This window comes from Peromyscus leucopus, chromosome 22 (assembly GCF_004664715.2).
Source record: "Peromyscus leucopus breed LL Stock chromosome 22, UCI_PerLeu_2.1, whole genome shotgun sequence".
Lineage (NCBI taxonomy): Eukaryota > Metazoa > Chordata > Mammalia > Rodentia > Cricetidae > Peromyscus > Peromyscus leucopus.
The window spans coordinates 3,558,428-3,578,765 of NC_051081.1; the positions used below are offsets into that span (position 1 = coordinate 3,558,428).

At 51.3% G+C, this 20,338-nt stretch overlaps 2 protein-coding genes and 1 non-coding gene across 3 annotated transcripts; 2 read left to right on the top strand and 1 right to left on the bottom strand.

Annotated features, from left to right (window-relative positions):
- Nucleotides 1-559: 559 nt before the first annotated feature.
- LOC114687917 (periodic tryptophan protein 1 homolog) lies at nucleotides 560-2,296 on the top strand. Its single transcript, XM_037197864.1, has one exon. It carries the CDS (start codon nucleotides 593-595, stop codon nucleotides 2,096-2,098), a length of 1,506 nt encoding a protein of 501 aa, XP_037053759.1. The 5' UTR covers nucleotides 560-592; the 3' UTR covers nucleotides 2,099-2,296.
- A 3,067-nt stretch (nucleotides 2,297-5,363) lies between these two features.
- On the bottom strand, nucleotides 5,364-5,477 carry LOC114687919. Its single transcript, XR_003733728.1, has one exon. It is a non-coding gene; the product is annotated as a small nucleolar RNA SNORA31 (small nucleolar RNA).
- A 6,904-nt stretch (nucleotides 5,478-12,381) lies between these two features.
- Nucleotides 12,382-15,373, top strand: Tnfsf9 (TNF superfamily member 9). Its single transcript, XM_028862537.2, has 3 exons — nucleotides 12,382-13,475; nucleotides 13,834-13,870; nucleotides 14,629-15,373. Exons 1-3 carry the CDS (start codon nucleotides 13,212-13,214, stop codon nucleotides 15,105-15,107), a joined length of 780 nt encoding a protein of 259 aa, XP_028718370.1. The 5' UTR covers nucleotides 12,382-13,211; the 3' UTR covers nucleotides 15,108-15,373.
- The last annotated feature ends 4,965 nt before the right edge of the window (nucleotides 15,374-20,338 follow it).

Sequence of the window (20,338 nt, forward strand, 5' to 3'; positions counted from 1 at the left end):
GAGTTTGAGGCTAACCTGATCTACAAAGTGAGTTCCAGGACAGCCAGGGCTATGTAGTGAGATCATGCCTCAAAACAATCAATGGATCTGGAGAGACAGCTCAGCAGTTAAGAGCATGTATTCTTTTTTTTTTTTTTTTTTTTTTTTTTTGGTTTTTTGAGACGGCTTCTCTGTGTAGCTTTGTGCCTTTCCTGGAGCTCACTTGGTAGCCCAGGCTGGCCTTGAACTCACAGAGATCCGCCTGGCTCTGCCTCCCGAGTGCTGGGATTAAAGGCGTGCGCCACCACCGCCCGGCCAAGAGCATGTATTCTTACAGAGGACCAGGGTTCAGTTTACCGAGTCCACATGTGGCTCACAGCTGTGTGTAACTCCAGTTCCCCGGGATCTGCTGCCCTCTTCTGGCCTCCATGGGCACTGCACACAAGTCATGCACAGACATACATGCAGGCAAAACACAAATACATAAGTAGTTAAAAATGATAACTCAGGGAGTGACGCCACGTGGGCGCCCGCGCCTGCGCGCTGCCCCTCCCGCGGAGCTCAGCCTAGTCTCTCCCGGCGACCGGCCTCAGACGCGTTGTCGCCGAGGATCATGAACCGCAGCCGCCAAGTGACCTGCGTGGCCTGGGTCCGCCGCGGCGTGGCCAAAGAGACGCCGGACAAGGTAGAGCTAAGTAAAGAGGAAGTAAAGCGCCTCATCGCTGAAGCAAAGGAAAAATTACAAGAAGAAGGTGGCAGTGAGGAAGAGGAGTCAGGGAGTCCTTCAGAAGACGGCATTAGGAGTGCCCGTACCCACCAGGCACGGCCTAGGGAGCCCCTGGAGGATGGCGACCCACAGGATGACCGTACACTAGATGATGATGAGCTGGCTGAGTATGACTTGGACAATTATGACGAAGAGGACAACCCAGATGCCGAGACTATTGGTGAATCTCTGTTGGGTCTTACGGTCTATGGCAGTAATGATCAAGATCCATATGTCACCCTGAAAGATACGGAACAATATGAGCATGAAGATTTCCTGATTAAGCCCACTGACAACTTCATCATCTGTGGCCGTGCTGAACAGGAGCAATGCAATTTAGAGGTTCATGTGTACAATCAAGAAGAGGAGTCTTTCTACGTGCACCATGACATTCTCCTGTCCGCATACCCTCTGAGTGTGGAATGGCTGAATTTTGATCCTAGCCCAGATGCTTCCTCTGGAAATTACATTGCAGTGGGAAACATGACTCCTGTTATCGAGGTGTGGGACCTGGATATAGTGGACTCTCTAGAGCCAGTCTTCACATTGGGAAGTAAGCTTTCAAAGAAGAAGAAGAAGAAAGGGAAGAAGAGTTCCTCAGCAGAAGGACATTCTGATGCTGTCCTTGACCTTTCCTGGAATAAGACAATCAGAAACGTGCTGGCCAGTGCGTCAGCAGACAGCGCCGTCATTCTCTGGGATATGTCTGTGGGGAAGCCAGCAGCCAGGCTGACTGCGCACACAGACAAGGTCCAGACTCTGCAGTTTCATCCATCTGAAGCACAAACTCTGATTTCCGGGTCATACGATAAGTCAGTGGCTCTGTATGATTGCCGAAATCCAAACCAGAACCATCGCCTGTGGCGGTTCAGTGGGCAGATCGAGAGAGTCACCTGGAACCACTTCTCACCCTGTCATTTTTTGGCCAGTACAGATGACGGCTTTGTGTATAATCTGGATGCACGTTCAGATAAGCCAATTTTTACACTTAATGCACACAACGATGAAATCTCTGGTCTTGATCTGAGCAGTCAGATCAAGGGCTGCCTCGTGACTGCTTCAGCAGACAAATATGTGAAGATCTGGGACATCCTAGGAGACAGGCCAAGTCTCATTCATTCTAGAGACATGAAAATGGGAGTTCTCTTTTGTTCCTCATGTTGTCCTGATTTGCCATTTGTTTATGCCTTTGGAGGTCAGAAAGAAGGGCTTCGAGTTTGGGACATAAGCACTGTCTCTTCAGTGAACGAAGCATTTGGAAGACGGGAGAGACTAGTTATTGGCAGCTCAAAAGGCTTGTCTGTCGGGGGGCCTTGCGGGGGTGGGAGCCCACAGACACCAATGGAGTCCTGACAGAAATCAGTCTCCTGGGATGCTTACAATGAACTCGGGGTTTTGAGAAGCTGGCCTAAAAATGTCCCATGTGTACCTGCAGCCACACAATGGAAACAATTCAGTTCCTGTTGCCGTTCCTCTGCAGCTTTGGTGGCAGTCCATCCACGGCCTTTGTGTCTGCCTTCAACTGGGTGTTGTACAGGTCTTGCATTTCTTGAAAATAAAAGTTTTTTAAAAATGAAAAAAAAATGATAACTCAGAAAAGAAAGAGAAACAGAAACAATTAAACTGAGGCTTAGTTTGGTGAACCAATGAGTTTATTAGGGTTTCTCGGTGTCCTACTTAGGGTTTCTATTGCTGGGATGAGACACCATGATCAAAGCAAGTTAGAGAGGAAAGGGTTTCTTTGGTTTACACTTCCAGATCACAGTCCATCCTTGAAGGAAGTCAGAACAGGGACTAAAGCAGGGTAGGAACCAGAGGCAGGAGTTGATGCAGAGGCCATGAAGGGTGCTGCTTACTGGCTTGTTCTCCATGGCTTGCTCTGGCTGCTTTCTTATAGAACCCAGGACCAGCAGCCCAGGGATGGCACCACCCACAGTGGGCTGGGTCCTCCCCATCAATCACTAATTAAGAAAATGTCCTAAAGGCTTGCTTGCTGCTAGATCTTACGGAGGCATTTCCTCAGCTGAGGCTCTCTCCTCTCAGGTGACTCTAGCTTGTGTCAAGTTGACTTACTTGGGAAAGGGGTTACTTAAGGCAGTGTGGGTGACTCAGACAGAATGAAGTGCCTCCATCAGACTGGCCTGTGGGCAAGCCTGGGAGGCAGTTTCTTGATTGCTGATGGATGTGGGAGGGTCCAGCCCACTGTGAGCAGTGCCATCCCTGGGCAGGTGGTCCTGGACTTCAGAAAGGCAGGCTGAGTCCTCAGGGGAAGTGAATATTTTCGTTTACTCTGTGGTCTTTGCTTCAGTTTCTGCTTCCAGGTTCCTCCCAATTCGTCCCTGAATGGTGGACCATGAGCTGTAAGATGAAAATGCTTTCCTCCCCAAGCTGCCATTGGTCAAACAGGCTAGATCCGATATGCAATACAGTCTAGGAGACAGACACACACCCGTGCATGCCAGCACGGTGGGCACCTGTGCGGAGACCCTTTCTCCCACAGGGATGGACAGGCACACAGTCCAAGTGCACACGCGGGGGGGGGGGGGTGGGCAGGGAGCCTCCTCCTCTCCATCACCGCTTTAGATTTGGGGATCAGGAAATAGAGCTCAAGGCTGGGCCATGTCCAGATGTGGTGATCTTCTGAACTGGTGGTTAAAGAAATGCCTCAGTGGCTGAGAGCTTGCTGCTCTTGCAGGGGACCAGAGTTCAGTGCCCAGCGCTCAACCCCAGCTCACAGTCACCATTAGCTCCAGGTGGTCTGACCCCCTCTTCTGGCATCTCCGAACCCTCACAGCATCCACTCACAGACAACACGTACACACATATAAAAACAAACTAAATCTTACAGTGAATAAGATGGGGCGGGTGTGTCCAGCAGCTGGAAGGAGAGCTTGCAAGGCACAGGAGGAGGAGGAGGGGCGGAAGACTGCCCTGTGGTTAGCCGGTTCCAGGTGGATTTAGGAGTGAGACTTCTCTAAAGAAAGGCGGGCAGGGAAACAGGCCTTTCTCACCTAGGTGGTTAGAGTTGGGCGTTACCACACAACCCCACCAGATGGCTGTGGATGGACCTAGAAGAAAGGCAGGTGGAGGGGTTGGGGATTTAGCTCAGTGGTAGAGCGCTTGCATAGTAAGCGCAAGGCCTTGGGTTCGATCCTCAGCTCCAAAAAGAAAAAAGAAAAAAGAAAAAAAAAAAAAAAAAGGCAGGTGGACTAGGGAGAATGATGTGAATGTGGGAAGGACGAGGGCGGGGCCTGGCATGCTGGTAGAGAAGTCGGTGAAGCCTCAAGCCTTGGGGTAATGACCCGAAGAAACCTGCCTTTGGAGATTGGCAGGGAAGTGGGCGGGACGGGGGAGCTGAACAGGGTCTGCTTGGGAAGCTAACGGGGGGGGGAGGGGGAAGTGGGCGGGGCTAGGAGGGTGAACGACGTGGGAATCCAGAACTCCGAGCAAGTGGATGGCTGGAGAAGTGGGCGGGGCGTAGAGAGAATGACAGGGCCGCTGGGAGGGACTGAGAAAGCAAGCAGGCAAGGCCAGAGAGGAGAATGAAGGTCCAGAGAAAACGACATTTGGGAAGTTGACATTTGGGAAGTGGGCGGGCTTAGGGAGAACGACAGAGCAGGTAGGAGGAACTAACTGACGTAGCCTGGGAAAAGGTAGTGGGAGGGACCTTAGGGAGAATGGTAGGGAAGTGAAAGGTGCCAAGAGAATGGGCAGGGACCCGGAGTTGAACATCTGGGAAGTGGGCGGGGCCTAGGGAGAATGCCGGGAATTGTCCGGCCTTGGAAACCGGAGTCCACTCTAAAGTGGCACCCATGGGCTCTGGCCACTTTTGTGCTGCGAAGCTGGCCCTGTTGGAGCGACAGGGACCCGCCTCTCCTCCTACAACACCCTCATTGACAGCATCCTAGGGTCATCCATGCGTCTCCGGGGTCCGGTGCTCGGGCGGGGGTCCTCTTGACTTACAGGTTCTGGTGTCACATCCTTCCAAGGACCCCCAGTAAGGATACTGAACGGACCATGAGCAACCTGTGCAACCCGTGAGGCTGCCGTCCGCCAGGGGGCGCGCGTGTCCCGCTCTGGGAGCTGAACAAGGAGGGGGTTCTGGTCTTCAGACGAGGGGCCTGGATGTTTTACTGGAATACTGGTTTTGTTTGTTTGCTTGTATTTAATTTTTTAAAAGATAGGATGTCTCACTGGTCTGGGGCCTCAGCTTTTGTCTAGAGTGGCTTGCCAGTGCGTTTCAGGAATCCTCCAGTGTCCACCTTTGCAGAGCTGAGATTACAAGCATTTGCCTTTAAAAAGCAAAACAAAAACAAAAACGGGGTGGGGCGGGGCTTGGGATCAAACTCAGGCCCTCACGCTTATGTGACTGAGCTATGTCCCCAGCGCTTGAAACGTTTTAAACTTTATTTGTATTCATGTGTGTGTGTGTGTCTCAGGGTGAGTGCAGTGCCTACGGAGGTCAGAACAGTGTGTCAGATCCAAGGGGATCTGGAGTTACAGGAGGTAGTAAGCCACCAAGTGGGTGGTGGGGACTTAACCCCTGTCCTCTGAGAGAGCAGGAGTCGGTGTGCTCTTTTTATTATTTATTTTATTTTAATTTATTTTTTATCTTCACACATGTACTCCCTAATTCAATTTGGACTGCCACAAAGACGGGCAGGAAGCACAGGGAGCATTTTCTTTTGCATCCTAGTGTGGGTGTGCTCTTAACCGCTGAGCCATCAATCAAGACCTCTTTTCTTTCATGTCCGTCTGTCTCTCTCCTTCTCTCTTTCTTTGTGAGACAGTCTGTCTCTGAAGCCTATACTAGCCTGAAACCATGTAGCTTAGGCTAGCCTCAAACTTGGGACAAGTCTTTCCATCGGTTCCCAAACGTTCAGATGACAGGTAGGAGCCACACCCCTCACCTGTCCTAACCTCAGTGTGTTTGATAATACTCTTTGTCTGTGTGTGTGTGTGTGTGTGTGTGTGTGTGTGTGTGTGTGTGAGCGTGTGTGAGCGACTGTGGGGTATTTGTGGTTGATGTGAGTGTCTGTTCTATATCCTGACCGTGGGTGTCATTTGTGTCCCTGTGTCTAACTGTGGCTGTCCAATGGCTGTTTCCCCTGGCAGTGCTGGAGAGTCCCTTCCAGGTGGTGGCCAGGCTGGGATTCCCTTCCTACCCAGTTTAGCTGATTTCCCATCACTGAGCTAGCTCTCGCCTCTCTGAGGGGTCCCCAGCCTGCCCAGCACCCACCCCCATCTTTCTCAGGGAAACACCTATTGCTGACGCCGAATTTTCCCTTCTTCCAGACAGTTGTGGCCGCTTTTTCTTTCTTAGTGGGTGCCTAGTTGACCACAGGTTGTTGACGGTTAAAAGGAAGAAGGAGGAGGAGGGGTGGAGGGAAGGAGGAGGAGGGGTGGAGGGAGGGAGGAGGGGAAGAGGAGAAGGAGGAACCCAAACAAAACTCTGTACATATGGAAATGCGAGCTGGGGCCTCACCATGGTCTCCAGTGTCTGCAGACGTCAGGGTGTGCACAGTGGCATTGTAGATGCCTCTCCACACCGTGCAAGCAGCGTCCTGAGAAGCCTTTTGTTTGCTCAGCCCCAGAGAGCCTTGTCAAGGTGGTTCAAAGACATGAGCTAACTGTTTCTGCTGCCGCGCGCGCGTGACTGCTGAACTCATCTCACCAACACTGATTTGACCAATTCCCTTCTGAAGACTGGAGAGATCATTTCTGTTCTATGCACTTTTTGCTGCTTCTGAGATTTTTCCCCCCATTGGTTGGTTGAAGGTCTCCTGTAGCCCAGGCTGGCCTCCGACTGGACTTGTCGCCAAGGACGATCTCGAACTCCTGATCCTTCTGCCTCCACCTCCAGAGGGCTGGCTCTGTGTAGTTCACTCCAAACAGGTCTTCCTGTCTGCAGGCAGGGGCTGTGTATTGGATTTCCATGGTTCACATTCCACATGTAGTCACAGACACGCTAGGCTGTCGGTGGCAAGGTCGGCTGTACGTTCTGAGTGCCTGCTGTATATTTGGCAACGTTCGAGCTCCTTCACTGTGGCCATCTTGCTTTTTGAGATAGTTAATGGGTGTTAATTTCATTTCACAGGTGGGGAAACTGAGGCACCAAGAGCTGAAGGAATTTGCTTCTACAAATTCCAGGTGGGGCTGGAATTTGAATCTACTCTATGTGGCTTACATGTGTGTGGGGTCCTGCCCCACCTGGAACTTAGGTCCCCCGAGAAGGGAGACCTGGAACCGAGGCAAGGTAAGTGCTCTGCTCTGCTCGCCTCTTCCCTAGCCTCCTTTTTTCCCCCCAGGGAGACAATCAGACGCAGGAGGGAGCCAAGTCAGGCAAGAACTCAGTTATTTACAAACAACAAGCTCCTTTTAAAGCATAAAGAAAACAAGGGGGGGGGGACAAATACCCCATTGGGTCTATCAGCTTAAAGGCTACCCAATCACACGCCTAGTCTACAGAATTTACAGTGTTGTCTATGAGAGAATCATGTACTGACATCATCTTTCTTGACCTGAAGCTCCAACCATATTTTTTTTGTAAACAACTTGGGCTGACTTCCTTCGCACCATTTGTATCTACTATCTGCGTAAACAGCTTGAGCTAACTTCCTTTTGGAATCACCTTTGTAGCTCATGTGTGCCCACACATGTGCCCACCACTGGAAGCCTGGCTGGTGGAGTGCGCTGTAAGTTCAGCGCCAGCGCACAGGAGGTTGAGGAAGCAGAATGGGCTGTCTGAGGCTGCCCTGGGCTGGCAGTAATTCCTTGACTCAACCAGGTAAAGCACAACAGTAAGAAGCTGACTCTCACTGAGCATGGTGGCAGCTGGCACCTGTTATCCTAGCCATTTGGGACACTGAGGCAGAGGGACAGCATACACCTAGGACTTGGAAGCCAGCCTGAGCCATTTAGGGAGACCCTGTGTCAAAAACCAAAGCAGAATGAATAAAAAGTTGACACTAAGTTGCGTATCTTAGTGCACACTTGCCCCAGGTTCTTAGGGGCTGAGACATGAAGATTGCACTTTGGCAGAGATATGTCTAGAATCCATCTAGAATCCCCAGTGATGGGCTGTGGGCGTGGTCGGGGTGGAGCTTTTGACTCTGGGTGACAGTGGGAGAAATGGGATTCTGCATTGAAAACCTTCCGACAGGAAACCTTTGTTTTTCTTCTCATATCCTGGGGGACTAGTCTTTTCAGCAGACCTCAGAGGTGGAAGAAGGGGCTCTAGGCCGGGATGGGGGTGTGGTGGTGGGCGGGGTGTGGTGTGGTGGTGGGGAGGGTGTGCCCTCCCCCACAGGTGAGCACAGCAGAGGTGTGACTATACCACAGAGGGCCGCAGCAGGAAGGTAAAACTCAGATTGGCACGATGGGTGGAGCTTCCTGCCTCAGAGTGACACAGCGCTTCAGGATGGCCCCCTGGGCTGCAGGTTCGACTCCCCCCTAGGCTAGGCACATGGTCTGCTTTCCCAGGAGCGGAGGTCCAGAGCTCTGTGAAGGCACACAGCTCAGAGCAGTCCCTGGGTCTGGTGGCCAACTGGCTTCATATTTTAGAGTGGATCTCTGGACCTGCATGGTGTGTGGGTTGACACCCTCTTAGGCGGGGAATCTTTTTCATTTAAGTTGATGGTGACCCCAGCCTGTCATTCCAACACTTGGGAGGAACAGGAAGTAGTTCAAGGTTATCCTTGGTTTGGAGGTGAGTTGGAAGAGGAAGGGGGTCAATGAGAGTGAGAGGGAGATCAGAGGAGATCAGAGGGGGTGGGTGGAGGGATGGCTCCATGGTTGACAGTGCTTACTGCTTTTTAGAAGACCTGGGTCCTGTTCCTTGCACCCATATGGTGGCTCACAACCATCCTTAACTACAGTTCCAGGGGATGTGACCCCATATTTCCATGGGCACCAGGCCGGCATGTTGGTGCATGTGCATGTGTGCAGGCAAAACGCTCATATATTTAAAATAAAATACATAAATATAAAAGCACTGAAACAGAAGCCATCAAATTAAAAATGTGAGGTAATGGGTGAATATGAAATCAAAGTAAATTATATACAGGAATGAAAATGTCTGGATGGGACATTTAGCTTGTTACATATAGCTAATATATATTCATAAAATAATGAAAAACTGACAACTCTCCTTTGCTAAGAATGTATTCTGTGCTCAGCACCACACACAGCAATTTCCTCAGCATCCTGAGAGATTTCCCATTGTCTACCACCTTCTTGTGGTGCTGGGATTGAATCCACATGAGTGCTTGCCGGATTCTCAGGCCCTGCAACTTCATGTAGTACCTGAGTGTGATGTGTTTAAGCTGACAGGAACCACAGTGCATCTAGCATTGCAAGGCTCATGCTGTTTGCTGCAGCAGACTCTGGAGCTGCACCTGCTTCAACCACAGTCTTGCAGAATCAGCACCAGGCCTCCTCCATACACCTCCTTCTTTCCCTTTTATCCACCCACACAGCCACCCACACATCTATTTATCCATCCATCCATCCATCCATCCATCCATCCATCCATCCATCCGTCTATCCCTCTATCAGTCCATCCACCCACATATCCATCAATCCATCTACTCATCTATCCACCCACCCTCCCACCCACCCATCCACCCATCCATCAACCCAACCATCCATCAATCCATCCACCCACATATCCATCCAACCATCCATCCATTCATCCATCCATCATTCACTCACTCACATTTCCATCAATGCACCTACTCATCCATCCATCCATGCATGCATGCATGCATGCATCCATCCATCCATCCACCCACCCACCCACATTCACTCACCCATCCCTGTTACTTCCTTTCCTCTTTCCTATCCTTCTTTCATTTCTTCCTCCCATAAATATCATGGAGAGCCTTCTTGCTCCATGTGCTGTGTGTACCTGGGAATACAGTAGATTGAGATGCTGCTGAGGATGCCACACATCAGCAGGGGTAGGAGGCAGTGATAAGTAAGGAAATTAATTAATAAACAGAGGCAGTCATGGTGGATGGGAGAGATGGCAATCATAAAGTTCCCATGGAGCTGGGAGTGATAACACACACTTGTCATCTGGCATACACTCTTAGGAGGCTAAAAAAAGATGGTCAGGGCAACAGGGTAAACACATGTTAAAACAAAAATGAAGAGCTCGTTGGGGTGGTGTAACATAGCCCTTTGAGGGTGGGGTTCTGTCATGTGCGTTACTGGAGCTCCAGATGCTTCCCTCACAACTGGATGACAGCTTAGGCAATGCTTGGCTGTGGGCTGTGGTTTTAATTGTGAACAGATTGGCCCGGGGCCTGGGAGCTTGGCCGATGCTGTTCAGGAGTTGTTGAGATGTTAAGTCTTCCTTCTTTGAAGTCAGTTCTCTGGAGCAGTCTTTTGGTTTTTGGATCCTAGTGGGGTAGGAGAAGGGCTGGACAGCAGTGTGTGTGTGTGTGTGTGTGTGTGTGTGTGTGTGTGTGTGTGTGTGTGTAGTTCAATATTCAGGTTTAACTCATTTTGGTACTTGCCTAGCATTCATGAAGCCCTGGGTTCCATCCCCAGCACCTTCACACACCAGGCATGGTGGCACAGACCCGTCTGTCGCTAGCTCTCTGGAGGTGGAGGCAGGAGAATCAGAAGTTTATCCCTGACTTCATAGGGAGTTTCAGGCTAGCCTCGATTGCATGAAATCCCGTGTCAAAAACAAGCAATTTCAATATTGAAATTTTCTTTCCTTTTTTTTTTTTGGTGGCTGGGGGTGGTGGGGCTGCTTTTCATTATATAACCCTGGCTGGTCCTCCTTCTATTATATAGTCCAGGCTTGCCTGGAACTCACAGAAATCTATCTGCTTTTACCTTCTAAGTGCCAAGCATGCTTCATTTTGTTTTGTTTTTGAGATAATATCTTTCCAGGTAGGGCAGGCTGGTTTTGAACCTCCAACCTTCCAGCCTTGGCTTCCTGAAGGCTGGGCTCAGAGGTGCACACCACTAAGCACATCTTGTTCTAAAGTGTATGAACTTTCTCCCCCCCCCCCCCCCGTGTGTGTGTGTGTGTGTGTGTGTGTGTGTGTGTGTGTGTGTGTTCTGTCCGGAAACTCCACCAAATTTCCAATCTCCCTGGGAGAATAAAGGCCCTTTTGGCTCTGCAGGAGAGAAAGGTGAGTGGAGTTAGTTTTAGCTGAGTCAGGATGGTGATTCCAGTTCCTTGGTGACAGATCTGTGGTGTGGAAGCCTTCACACAGTGGTTTGGAAGACATTATGGTCAGAGATAGTGAAGGTCTCTATCGGTCATTTTTACTCACTGTGACGACAACATATAAACGGGGGTGAGACGATATCCTCACTTCGCAGCAGAGGCGGGAAGGGGGGTATTCCAGGCAGAGAGGGGTTCCCTATGTGCAAGAGTCACGTAGGTGTGGCCTGGTTCTGAGCAGGGTGGGTATCCAGCAGACTGAGGTGGTAAGGTGATTGTGTGTATGAGGGCCAAAGCTTTCACAGCTGAATCACTTCGGGTGACCGGCAGCCACGGTCCGCTGGCCAGCAGGGTGGAGCCTCCAATTTCCCCAAGGTACAAATGTTTCGCGGCTTGTTAACTTACTCCTTTCTCCTCAGCTGAGTTTCTCCGTAATTCCCCAGGGAAGCTGACGCAGGATCAAATGGAAGGAAGGAGTGGATGGTGTTCCCAGGGAGGGCCCAGTGGACCTTCACCTTCTCCCACGGTGGGATAAGAAGCTCAGCGGGGTCTCTCCCCAGTATGAAGTGCTCTGGGTTCCTTCCCAAACACCGAAGAAACAGGGTGCGAGGGCGCATGCCTGTGCCCGCATCCGGCCGCTCCATCATCCTAGACTGCCTGGTGCGTTTGAGGATGGCCGGAGCTGCACCAGACCCCTGTGCCAAACAAAAACTTTCCTGCAGGTGGGGGCTGAGGTCAACAGTCTGGGTCCTGTTGGTTTGGGTACATTAGGGCTTCACATTTTTACAATTACCTTTTTTTCTGTTCTTTCTTTTTTTTTTTTTTTTTTTTTTTTTTTTTTTTTTTTTTTTTTTTTCCTGAGGCAGGGTTTCTCTGTGTAGCCCAGGCTGTCCTGGCACTTACTCTGTAGACCAGGCTGGACTCAAACTCAAGAGATCCATCTGCCTCTGCCTTCCAAATGCTGGGATTAGAGGCGTGCGCCACCACTGGTCCGGCAAAATTACATGTTCTTATCATGTGCATGCAGCGGTCACAGGACATCTTCAGGACAGTCCTGTACGGGTCAGTTCTCTCGCCCCACCAAGTGGGTCCTGGGGAAGGAACTCAGGTCACCAGTTCCCTCCCCGCTTGTCTTCTCACCAGATAAGACATTGAGGAGTCTGTCCCCAGGGTTTGCCCAGCGCTAATCACCTCTCATTTCCTCTTTTGGGGGGCCTTTCTGATGTTCCTGTCTCCCCTCCGCCTCCACTTCAGGAAAGAGCACCCAAAGAACGGGAAATTGAAATTGTGTCTGTGGCCTGGGGGGATTTCTCTATCTGGACTCTCCAGCCTTCTGCTTCTGGGGTCCTAAGAGGCTCCTGACAGGAAGCCCCAAGAAGGTGGGTGGGGAAAGGCTAGGAAAGGCCTGGGGGTCCCGGGGAAGAAGAGGCTGGGTGCGGGTGCTCAGCAGGGCTCTTTGGTTCTTCTGCGGGGTGGGAAGACCATGAGTCTTAGATGTCCCCAGAGTCCTCTGAAAGAGCCCTGAATTTAGGGGAACCCTGGGGGCATCCCAAGGATGGGGAGCTAGGGGCTAGAAGAAAGGGGCAAGAGAGACAGGAGGAGAGACAGAGGTTTGAGAGTAAGAGACAGAAAAACGGAACTAAAGGGCCAGAGGCTGAGAGAATCAAGGATCTTCAGGCAGGGCAGTCCTCTTCTGAGCAATCCCCGTTTGCGCGCCTCCCGAACCCAAACCTCAGGACAGGGAAAAGGAGGGAGACAGACTGTGGATCCAGGAGAGGCCAGGGAGGGAGTGGACCCCGACATCACATGGTCCCCATCATATAAACAACTGTTTAATGTGTCAGTTTTAAACACACAGTTTTAAACACACACACCGAGGAGGAGGAGGAGGAGAAGGAGAAGGAGAAGAAGGCGGCATAGTGCTTGGACACCGGGGAGGGACTAGAGAGGAGGAGGGGAGAAAGTTAGTTCCCGGAGTCACTGGGCGGAGCGAGGAGCCCGGGAACCCCGCGCGTGCGTGTTCCACATCCTCCCCGGCAAAGCGATCACTAGCCAGCCTATAAAGTGCCATCACTAGCCAGCCTATAAAGTGCGGGCGCAGGCGAGAGACAAGAACTGCCTGACAGTGGCTATGGACCAGAGCACACTGGATGCGGAGGACTCGGTGGAGGCCAGGCATCCCTCAGATACTATGCGCCCCATGAATGCCACGCTCCACGCAGTTGCTGCGCATCCCGCGGTTGCTGAGCTCCCTCGGATGCTGCGTTCCTTGCAGACACCATGCGCCCAGCGGATGGTGAACACCCTGAGGATGCTGCGGGCCCCACGATTAATGTTCAGGACCCCGAGGCACGTGCGTGGCCGCCCGCCCCGCACTCGTATTCCCGCTGCCAGCTGCTCTACGGGCTAGGCGCCTTGGTGGTGGTGCTGCTGGTCAGTGGCCTGATCGCTTTCTTCACCCTCATCTTGACCACCCAAGAGAAGACTCCAAACCAGACAGGCACCCATGTTCACCAAACTGGCTGCCCCAACACTACAGGGCAGGTGAGGCACGTCCTTTCCCTGGGGGACCCTTTCTTCTAAAAGCATCCCTCTGCACCGATCTGGGGAAAACACCCCACCTCCGCGCCCAGCGCTACCGCGCTTGCAGCACCCCTCCTCCATCTCGCACTCAGAGGAGACTCCTTTGCGTCTTTAACCCCCTGGACGTCCTATGTAGATATCGGACCCGAGGGAGCACTGCCGAGGGAGCACCGCATTTCCCTACTGTCCCTCTAGGTCCCTGAGGCTTTCCTCCATCCAAAGTTGAAGCGCACCCCAGTGTGCGCTGGGCCCTATGAATTCCCACCTTCCCCTTTAGGATGTAGGGGAGCCTTTAGTTTTATTCTTTTTTTCTTCCCAGGGGTCTCCGGTGTTCGCCAAGCTACAGGCTAAAAACCGTGAGTGCGCCTGATGTATTCCCAGCGGGCCCTGCATCTGCTCTGTTCCTGTCCCTCACCTCTTCAGTCTCTCCCACTGTCGTCAGCCTTGTGACCTCATCTGGGTCCTCTGAGAATTGGTACTTCTCACCCCCAGCCTGGCTCTAGGAGATCTCCCTCCCTCCCTTTCTTTTGGGTAGCCCAGGCTTCCCTCAAATCCATTTTGTAGCTGAGGCTGGCCATCCTCCTAGCCGGATGAACCCAGGGCTTCAGGGGAGCACTCTGTCTGCCGAGCCCCAGCCCCAGCCCTCCCCGCTCGTCTAAGCTCTAGCTGATCTTCCCCCTCTGTTGACCCTCCTGCATTCTTCCCTTCCTCTCCCCGTTTTGCTCATCCCTCTTCCTCTTCCCCTGATCTCTCCCCCTTTCTCCTTTCCCCCTCTCACCCTCCTCCACTCTCTCTCAACACTCCCCCTAGCAGTAAGTAATCTTCCCACCCCTGCAGCTCTCCTTACTCACCTCCTCCCTGGAGCTCACCTTATCTCTACCTCTCTTCCCATCACCTCTTCCTTATTTCACACGCACTTTCTTGGACTGTGTCCATTCTAGGTGGCTTCTCTCCCTCCCTCCCTCCTCCCTCCCTCCCTCCTCCCTCCCTCCCTCCCTCCCTCCTCCCTCCCTCCCTTTCCTCCTGTCTGTCTCCTCCTCCCACCCACCCCCACCCCCATGGTAGCACCTCTCCACACCCCACTACCCTCTCAGCAACTCTGTTCTTTTTCTAGAAGCATTGCTGGACAATGTGACCCTGAGTTGGCACAGCCAAAATGGAGCCGGGAGCTCGTACCTGTCCCAGGGTCTGAGTTACGACAAGGAGCAACGCGAGCTGGTGGTGGACGAGGCTGGGCTCTACTTTGTGGTCTTACAGCTGAAGCTCAGTCCCGTGTCCAAAAACATGGAGCACCAGGTGCGGGGCCAGGTCTCTCTTCTTCTGCAGCTGGACCCCCAGGTAGATGACCTTGGCAGCTTGGCCCTGACTGTGGACCTGTTCCCTTGCTCCGTGGAGGCCAGCTTAGTGGAGGGTTCCTGGAGTGGCCTGATACCCCTGAAGGCTGGCCACCGCCTCAGTGTGAATCTGAGGGCCTATCTACACGGGGCCCGGGAGGCATACAAGGACTGGCAGCTCTCTCAGACTAACTTCACCAGCTTCGTCCTCTTCCTCGTGGGACCCGACGCCCCACGGGAATTGCCCGCCACACAATAGCAGCCCATGGGTGCTGCCGGCCACCCTTCTTGTGACCCTTGGTTGCTGAGACCCCACGCTGCTATCTCTCATGGGGCTTGAGCAGGGGTCCCCTCTTCCAGGACTCTCCCCATTCCCTGTCCTTGACTGGACTCCGTATTTATTGTGAGCATAGCTCAGATAACACTTTATATAATTCACCGGACAGCATTAGAAACATGCTGGTGCTATCAAGAAGCCAGGCATTGAAAACCCCAAAGGAACTCTTTATTTATATTAATTAATATGTGAGAAATAAATATATTTGTAAATAAGTCTTTATTTTTTTATTATTTTCCATGTTTAATTTTAAGTTTTCATGTTTATAGATAGGCTGCTCATTCATGAATATGTCTGTGTATGTGCGATGCACATGGTATGCATGTGTAGGGAGAAGAAAGGTTGACACAAAGCGTCTTCTACACTCACTCTCCACCTTGGTGTTTTTTTTTTGTTATTGTTTTGTTTTTTTGAGACAGGGTTTCTCTCTGTCATTTTGGTACCTGTCCTGGATCTCGCTCTGTGAACCAGGCTGGCCTTGAACTCACAGAGATCCGCCTGCCTCTGCCTCCCAAGTGCTGGGATTAAAGGCTGCCCTGCCGCCGCCGCCGCACCACCACCACCACCGGCTCCACCTTGGTTTTTGAGGCAGGGTCTCTCACTGAACCTGGAATTCACTGTTTCTGCAAGGCAGTCTGGCAATCAAACCCTAGGAATCCTGTCTCCATCCCTGGGCATTGCCTCCAACGCCCTTGGGATTAAGGGCACTACTATACCTGTGGCTTTTATGTGTGTGCTAAGCATCCAAATTCAGGTCCTTAAAATAATGGGTTGAACTGGCTCTGTACAACTCTCCCTTTTTTGAGACAAGAGTCTTGTGTAGCCCAGGCTGGCCTGAAGGTCTGTATGTAGCCTAGGCTGGCCTCAAACTCAGGCCGGCATTCTGACCCCTTCTAAGTGCTGAGATTACAGGGTGGCAGATGTGGTGCTGGAGATGGAACCAGAGTCCCATGCTCGTGAGACCTGTGCTCTACTTCAGAGCAGTCTATTTTTGGGAGTCCAGCTGTGAATAAGCAAAAAACAAGAACAAAGCAAAAATCCCCCAACTCTCCAGGTTTGGCAAAGCCAAAGGCACGTACTCTCTCTGGTGTGAAAGTCTGTGATTTATGGTGTGAAGGCGTTGGACTCTGTGTACTAGTCCAACCCGTCATAGAGACAGAACCTGTTGGAGCAATATAGTTACAAATCTGGACGAATGAAGGAGAGTTTGTTAAGGAAGTCACTCCTCCCCTATGGGTGTGCTGACTGACAGGTCCCTCTCAGCTGTAGCCTTTATCCAGACTCCAGGTAAAGACCAGGATGGGAACTCTGTGTGTGTCTGTAAAGCGGGGACCTGGGGATGTGGAGCGTGGGTCCAACTGACTGAGCCACACTGAAGGCCTCCCAGCGGAAGCCGGGGGTGATGTAATTTGGGCTGGCGGTGGCGGTGTATTTGTAAACTCGACTGATATGGTAAGCATTTCCTCACTCCGTGTGAGTCATCCAAACTCGAAACCCACAGCCACTCTGTGTCTCAACAGATTTTTAAAAAATTTCCATTTCAGTGTTTCCTAGCTGTGACTTCAGGTGACTTACCTTGTCTATGGGAGGGTAGTGGAAATCCCTTTGTCGCCCCCACCCAACCTAGATTCTGTGCTTAGCGACATCACAGCGGGACCTGGGGCTGTGCACTGGGTGTGCCTCATTGCTTGTTGGGGATTTAGCCCAGAGGAAACAGTAGTGCTGAAGTTGGATTTTGATCTGTTCTTCCAGGGTGATGGTGGAACACTCTGGGAAAGCCACATTCAGAAAAGCAGCTGCTCGCTGACGGGTAGCACGTGGGCCTCTTCTTGTTACACTCGGAGAGAGAGGCTGGGGCCCGAGCACCCAGGAGACCCCGGCTTCCATCACATGACTGCATACTGCATAATACTGCAAAAATTAACATACACATACATGTATATATATGTCTAGTTTTTCGAAAGACAGGAAACAAGAAAGCATACAGGGTTTTGTCCCTGCTGCATCTTCTTGACGTGTGTGGATCAGAGGTCAAGTGTCTTCCTTAACCCCCTCCATTTTATTGTTTGAGGCAGGGTTTCTCTTCTTTCCTCTTATTGAACATAGATTCTTTTCTCCTGATTACTTTCACCTCCCTCTCTTCCTTCTAGTTCCTCCCCCTCTCCCCTCCCCTCCCGATCCACTCCTTTTCTGTCTTTCAGAAACAAACAGGCTTCGCCTACACAGAGGACCTGGTGCAGATCTGTGTAGACCCTGTGCTTGCTGCTTCAGGCTCTGTGAGCTCGTATGTGCCTGCTTAGTTCCCCTGGTGTCCTCCATCCCTTCTGTCTGTCTGTCTCTCTCTTTTGGTTTTCCAAGACAGGGTTTCCCTGTGTAACTCTGGCTGTCCTGGAACTCACTCTGTAGACCAGGCTGGCCCCTGACTCACAGAGATGCACCTGCCTCTGCCTCCTGAGTGCTGGGAAGTGTGGTTCTCTCTCTCTCTCTCTCTCTTCTCTCTCTCTCTCTCTCTCTCTCTCTGAGTCTCTTAGACTCTTTTCTGCCTCCTCTTTCCTAGCTCTGAGCTCTGAAGGGAGGGATTTGATGGAGATACTCCATTTAGACTCTTTCTCTGCATAATGTCAGGCTGTGGGTCTCTGAGGCAGGGTTTCTCGTTGAACCTGGAGCTGACTCCTGCCTCTAGCTCCACATTAGTGCCTCTGGCTGTTTCCATGGTGCAGAAGATTTGAACTCAGGCCCTTGGGCTTATGGGATAAGAACTTTCCCTGCTGAACCGTCTCCCTCAGCACGGCTGCTGCTGCTGCTGCTCCTGTCTGGGGGTTTCATCTGCTCTGAACATTCCAGGAACTTATAATGAAGACGCAGGTGGTACAAGGTCTACAGCTCTGCCCTGGACTGCATTTCTGTGGGTCACACCTTTCAAAGGTGGAGGCCGAGAGGGAAAGTGTGTCCATGCTGCGATGTGCAGTGTTGTAGGAGTAGAGATGAAGCTTTCCTTCTGTAGAGCACGGTAGAGCTGGACAGAGCTGAGTTCACTCTACTTCAGCTAGTGCCAGCTAAGCTGTGCAAGCTTGGGCAAATGCCTTGACTCCTCTGGGCCTATTGTTTACAATAATGAACATGGAAGCTGCGTTTATCTCAAGGGCTCTTGGGGATATTAAATGAGATAATGGGCTTTCCTGACGTGGCGTCTGACACTGAATGAAAACTTGGAGGTTGTTATTGTACCAATAAGACCAGAGAGATGGTTTCAGAGGCTCTACAGCCATGCCATGTGCCAAAGTCCAGAGGTGGAGGAAGATGGGTAGAAAGAGCAGGTAGCAATCAAGGGGAGAGTGGGTCAGATCATGCCGGTTTGTGGATGTTGGCCCCAAACCTTTTCATAAAAGCAATAGAGGACCTGGGGAGATAGGCGGGTCAGTTGGTAAAGTGTTTCTTGAAAACACGAGGACCTAAGTTCAAATCCCCAGAACCCATTTAAAAATGCTGAGTATAGAGCTGCAGAGCCGGGCAGTGGTGGCACACACCTTTAATCCCAGCACTCAGGAGGCAGAGGCAGGCAGATCTCTGTGAGTTCGAGGCCAGCCTGGTCTACAGAGCGAGATCCAGGACAGGCACCAAAACTACACAGAGAAACCCTGTCTCAAAATTAAAAAAAAAAAAAAAAAGAACTGCAGAAAATGATTAGTGGCTCAGAATGCCTTCTGCTGTTCAGAGGATCCCAGTTCGGTCCCAGCACCCAGTCCAGGTGGCTCACAAACGTGTAACTCCAACTCCAGGGAATTGGACACGCTTTCTGGCCTCTGCTGGCACTGCATGCGCATGTACATATTTCCCACTCCACATACACATAATTAAAATATTTCTTAAAGAATGTTGGGCGTGGGGCTGGAGAGAAAGCTCAGCCATTAAAGGCTTGGCTCACAACCAAAATTACAAGAGTTTGGCTCCCAGCACCCACGGCTGTCTCTCCAGCCAAAGAAACCAATATTGGGTGTGGAGGTAACTGGCCTGTCTGAATGGGTAATTCTAAAGACACATGGACACTCCCTGCTGGGTATTGGAGTACTGAGAGAAGAGTACTCAGGAAAGTTAGAATCTCCCCAGGAACCCCCCAGGGGCAGAGCTTGCCTCCTGGAGAAGGACTGGCACCTTGTTGGATTGCCTTGCCTGAGAGACTCGGAGCTGAGACAAGGATGACGGGACCCCATGGTGGCCGACGACTTCCTTAGCGTTTCTCACTCTTTCAAAGACTTATTTTATTTTATGTGGATGAGTGTGGTCTGTGTGTATCTGTGTAGACTGTTTGTGCCTGGTGCCCACAGAGGCCGGAAGAGGATGCCAAGTTCTCCAGAACTGGAGTTTTTGGTGGCTGTGAGCCGCTGTGTGGGTGCTGGGGACCGAACCCCAGTCCTCTGCAAGAGCAGCCGGGTGCTCTAACAGCTGAGCTGCATCTCTAGCGCTCCTCATGTGTGTCTCCTTCCTTCTGTTTAAACCTTGCTGCCGTATTAGGCCCACCCAGGATGAGCTTGCTGGGGATGGGGTCATGGGTGTCTGTAGCGAGTCTTTCTCTGTCCAACCAGCTCCCAAATAACCACACAGAGACTTATTACTAATTATGAAAGCTTGGCTGGTGGCTTAGGCATGTTTCTAACTGGCTCTTATAACTTAACCATTTCTACAATTTACATGGCTCATGGCTTGTTACGTCCTCTCCTACATCTCATGCTTCCTCTATATCTCCTTGCAACTTTGCCCTTCTTCTTCCCAGCATTCTCTGTGCCTGGAAATCCTGCCTAGCAGATCACATGGCAGGCAGAACCTCTGTGTGTTCAAGGACACAGCCAAGTGTGGTGACACACACCTTTAATCCCAGTACCAACCATAGAGACCTGGAGGTCTGTACAGACAGGCAGTGACAAGGAAGTGAGGTGGCTGGGTTAAGAGCCAATGAGAAGGCAGAACAGAAAGGTAATAAAGGCACAGGTTAGACAGGAAGAAGCTGGTTCTCTTGGGAAGTGATGGTGGTGTGATAAGCTAAGGTTAGCTGGTGGCTATCACTCTGATTTCTTCGGCTTTCACCCCTGTATTTGGTTCTGTGTTTCTTATTTTAGTAAGACTGTTTAGAAATTCATCTACAACATAGAATTTTT

Excerpts from the sequence above, each read along its gene's own strand:
- LOC114687917 (XM_037197864.1), top strand. The coding sequence starts at position 593 with ATGAACCGCAGCCGCCAAGTGACCTGCGTGGCCTGGGTCCGCCGCGGC.
- Tnfsf9 (XM_028862537.2), top strand. The coding sequence starts at position 13,212 with ATGCGCCCAGCGGATGGTGAACACCCTGAGGATGCTGCGGGCCCCACG. Across the intron at positions 13,476-13,833 it reads GCCCCAACACTACAGGGCAG|GGGTCTCCGGTGTTCGCCAA; the intron begins GTGAGGCACGTC and ends TTTTCTTCCCAG. Across the intron at positions 13,871-14,628 it reads CAAGCTACAGGCTAAAAACC|AAGCATTGCTGGACAATGTG; the intron begins GTGAGTGCGCCT and ends TTCTTTTTCTAG.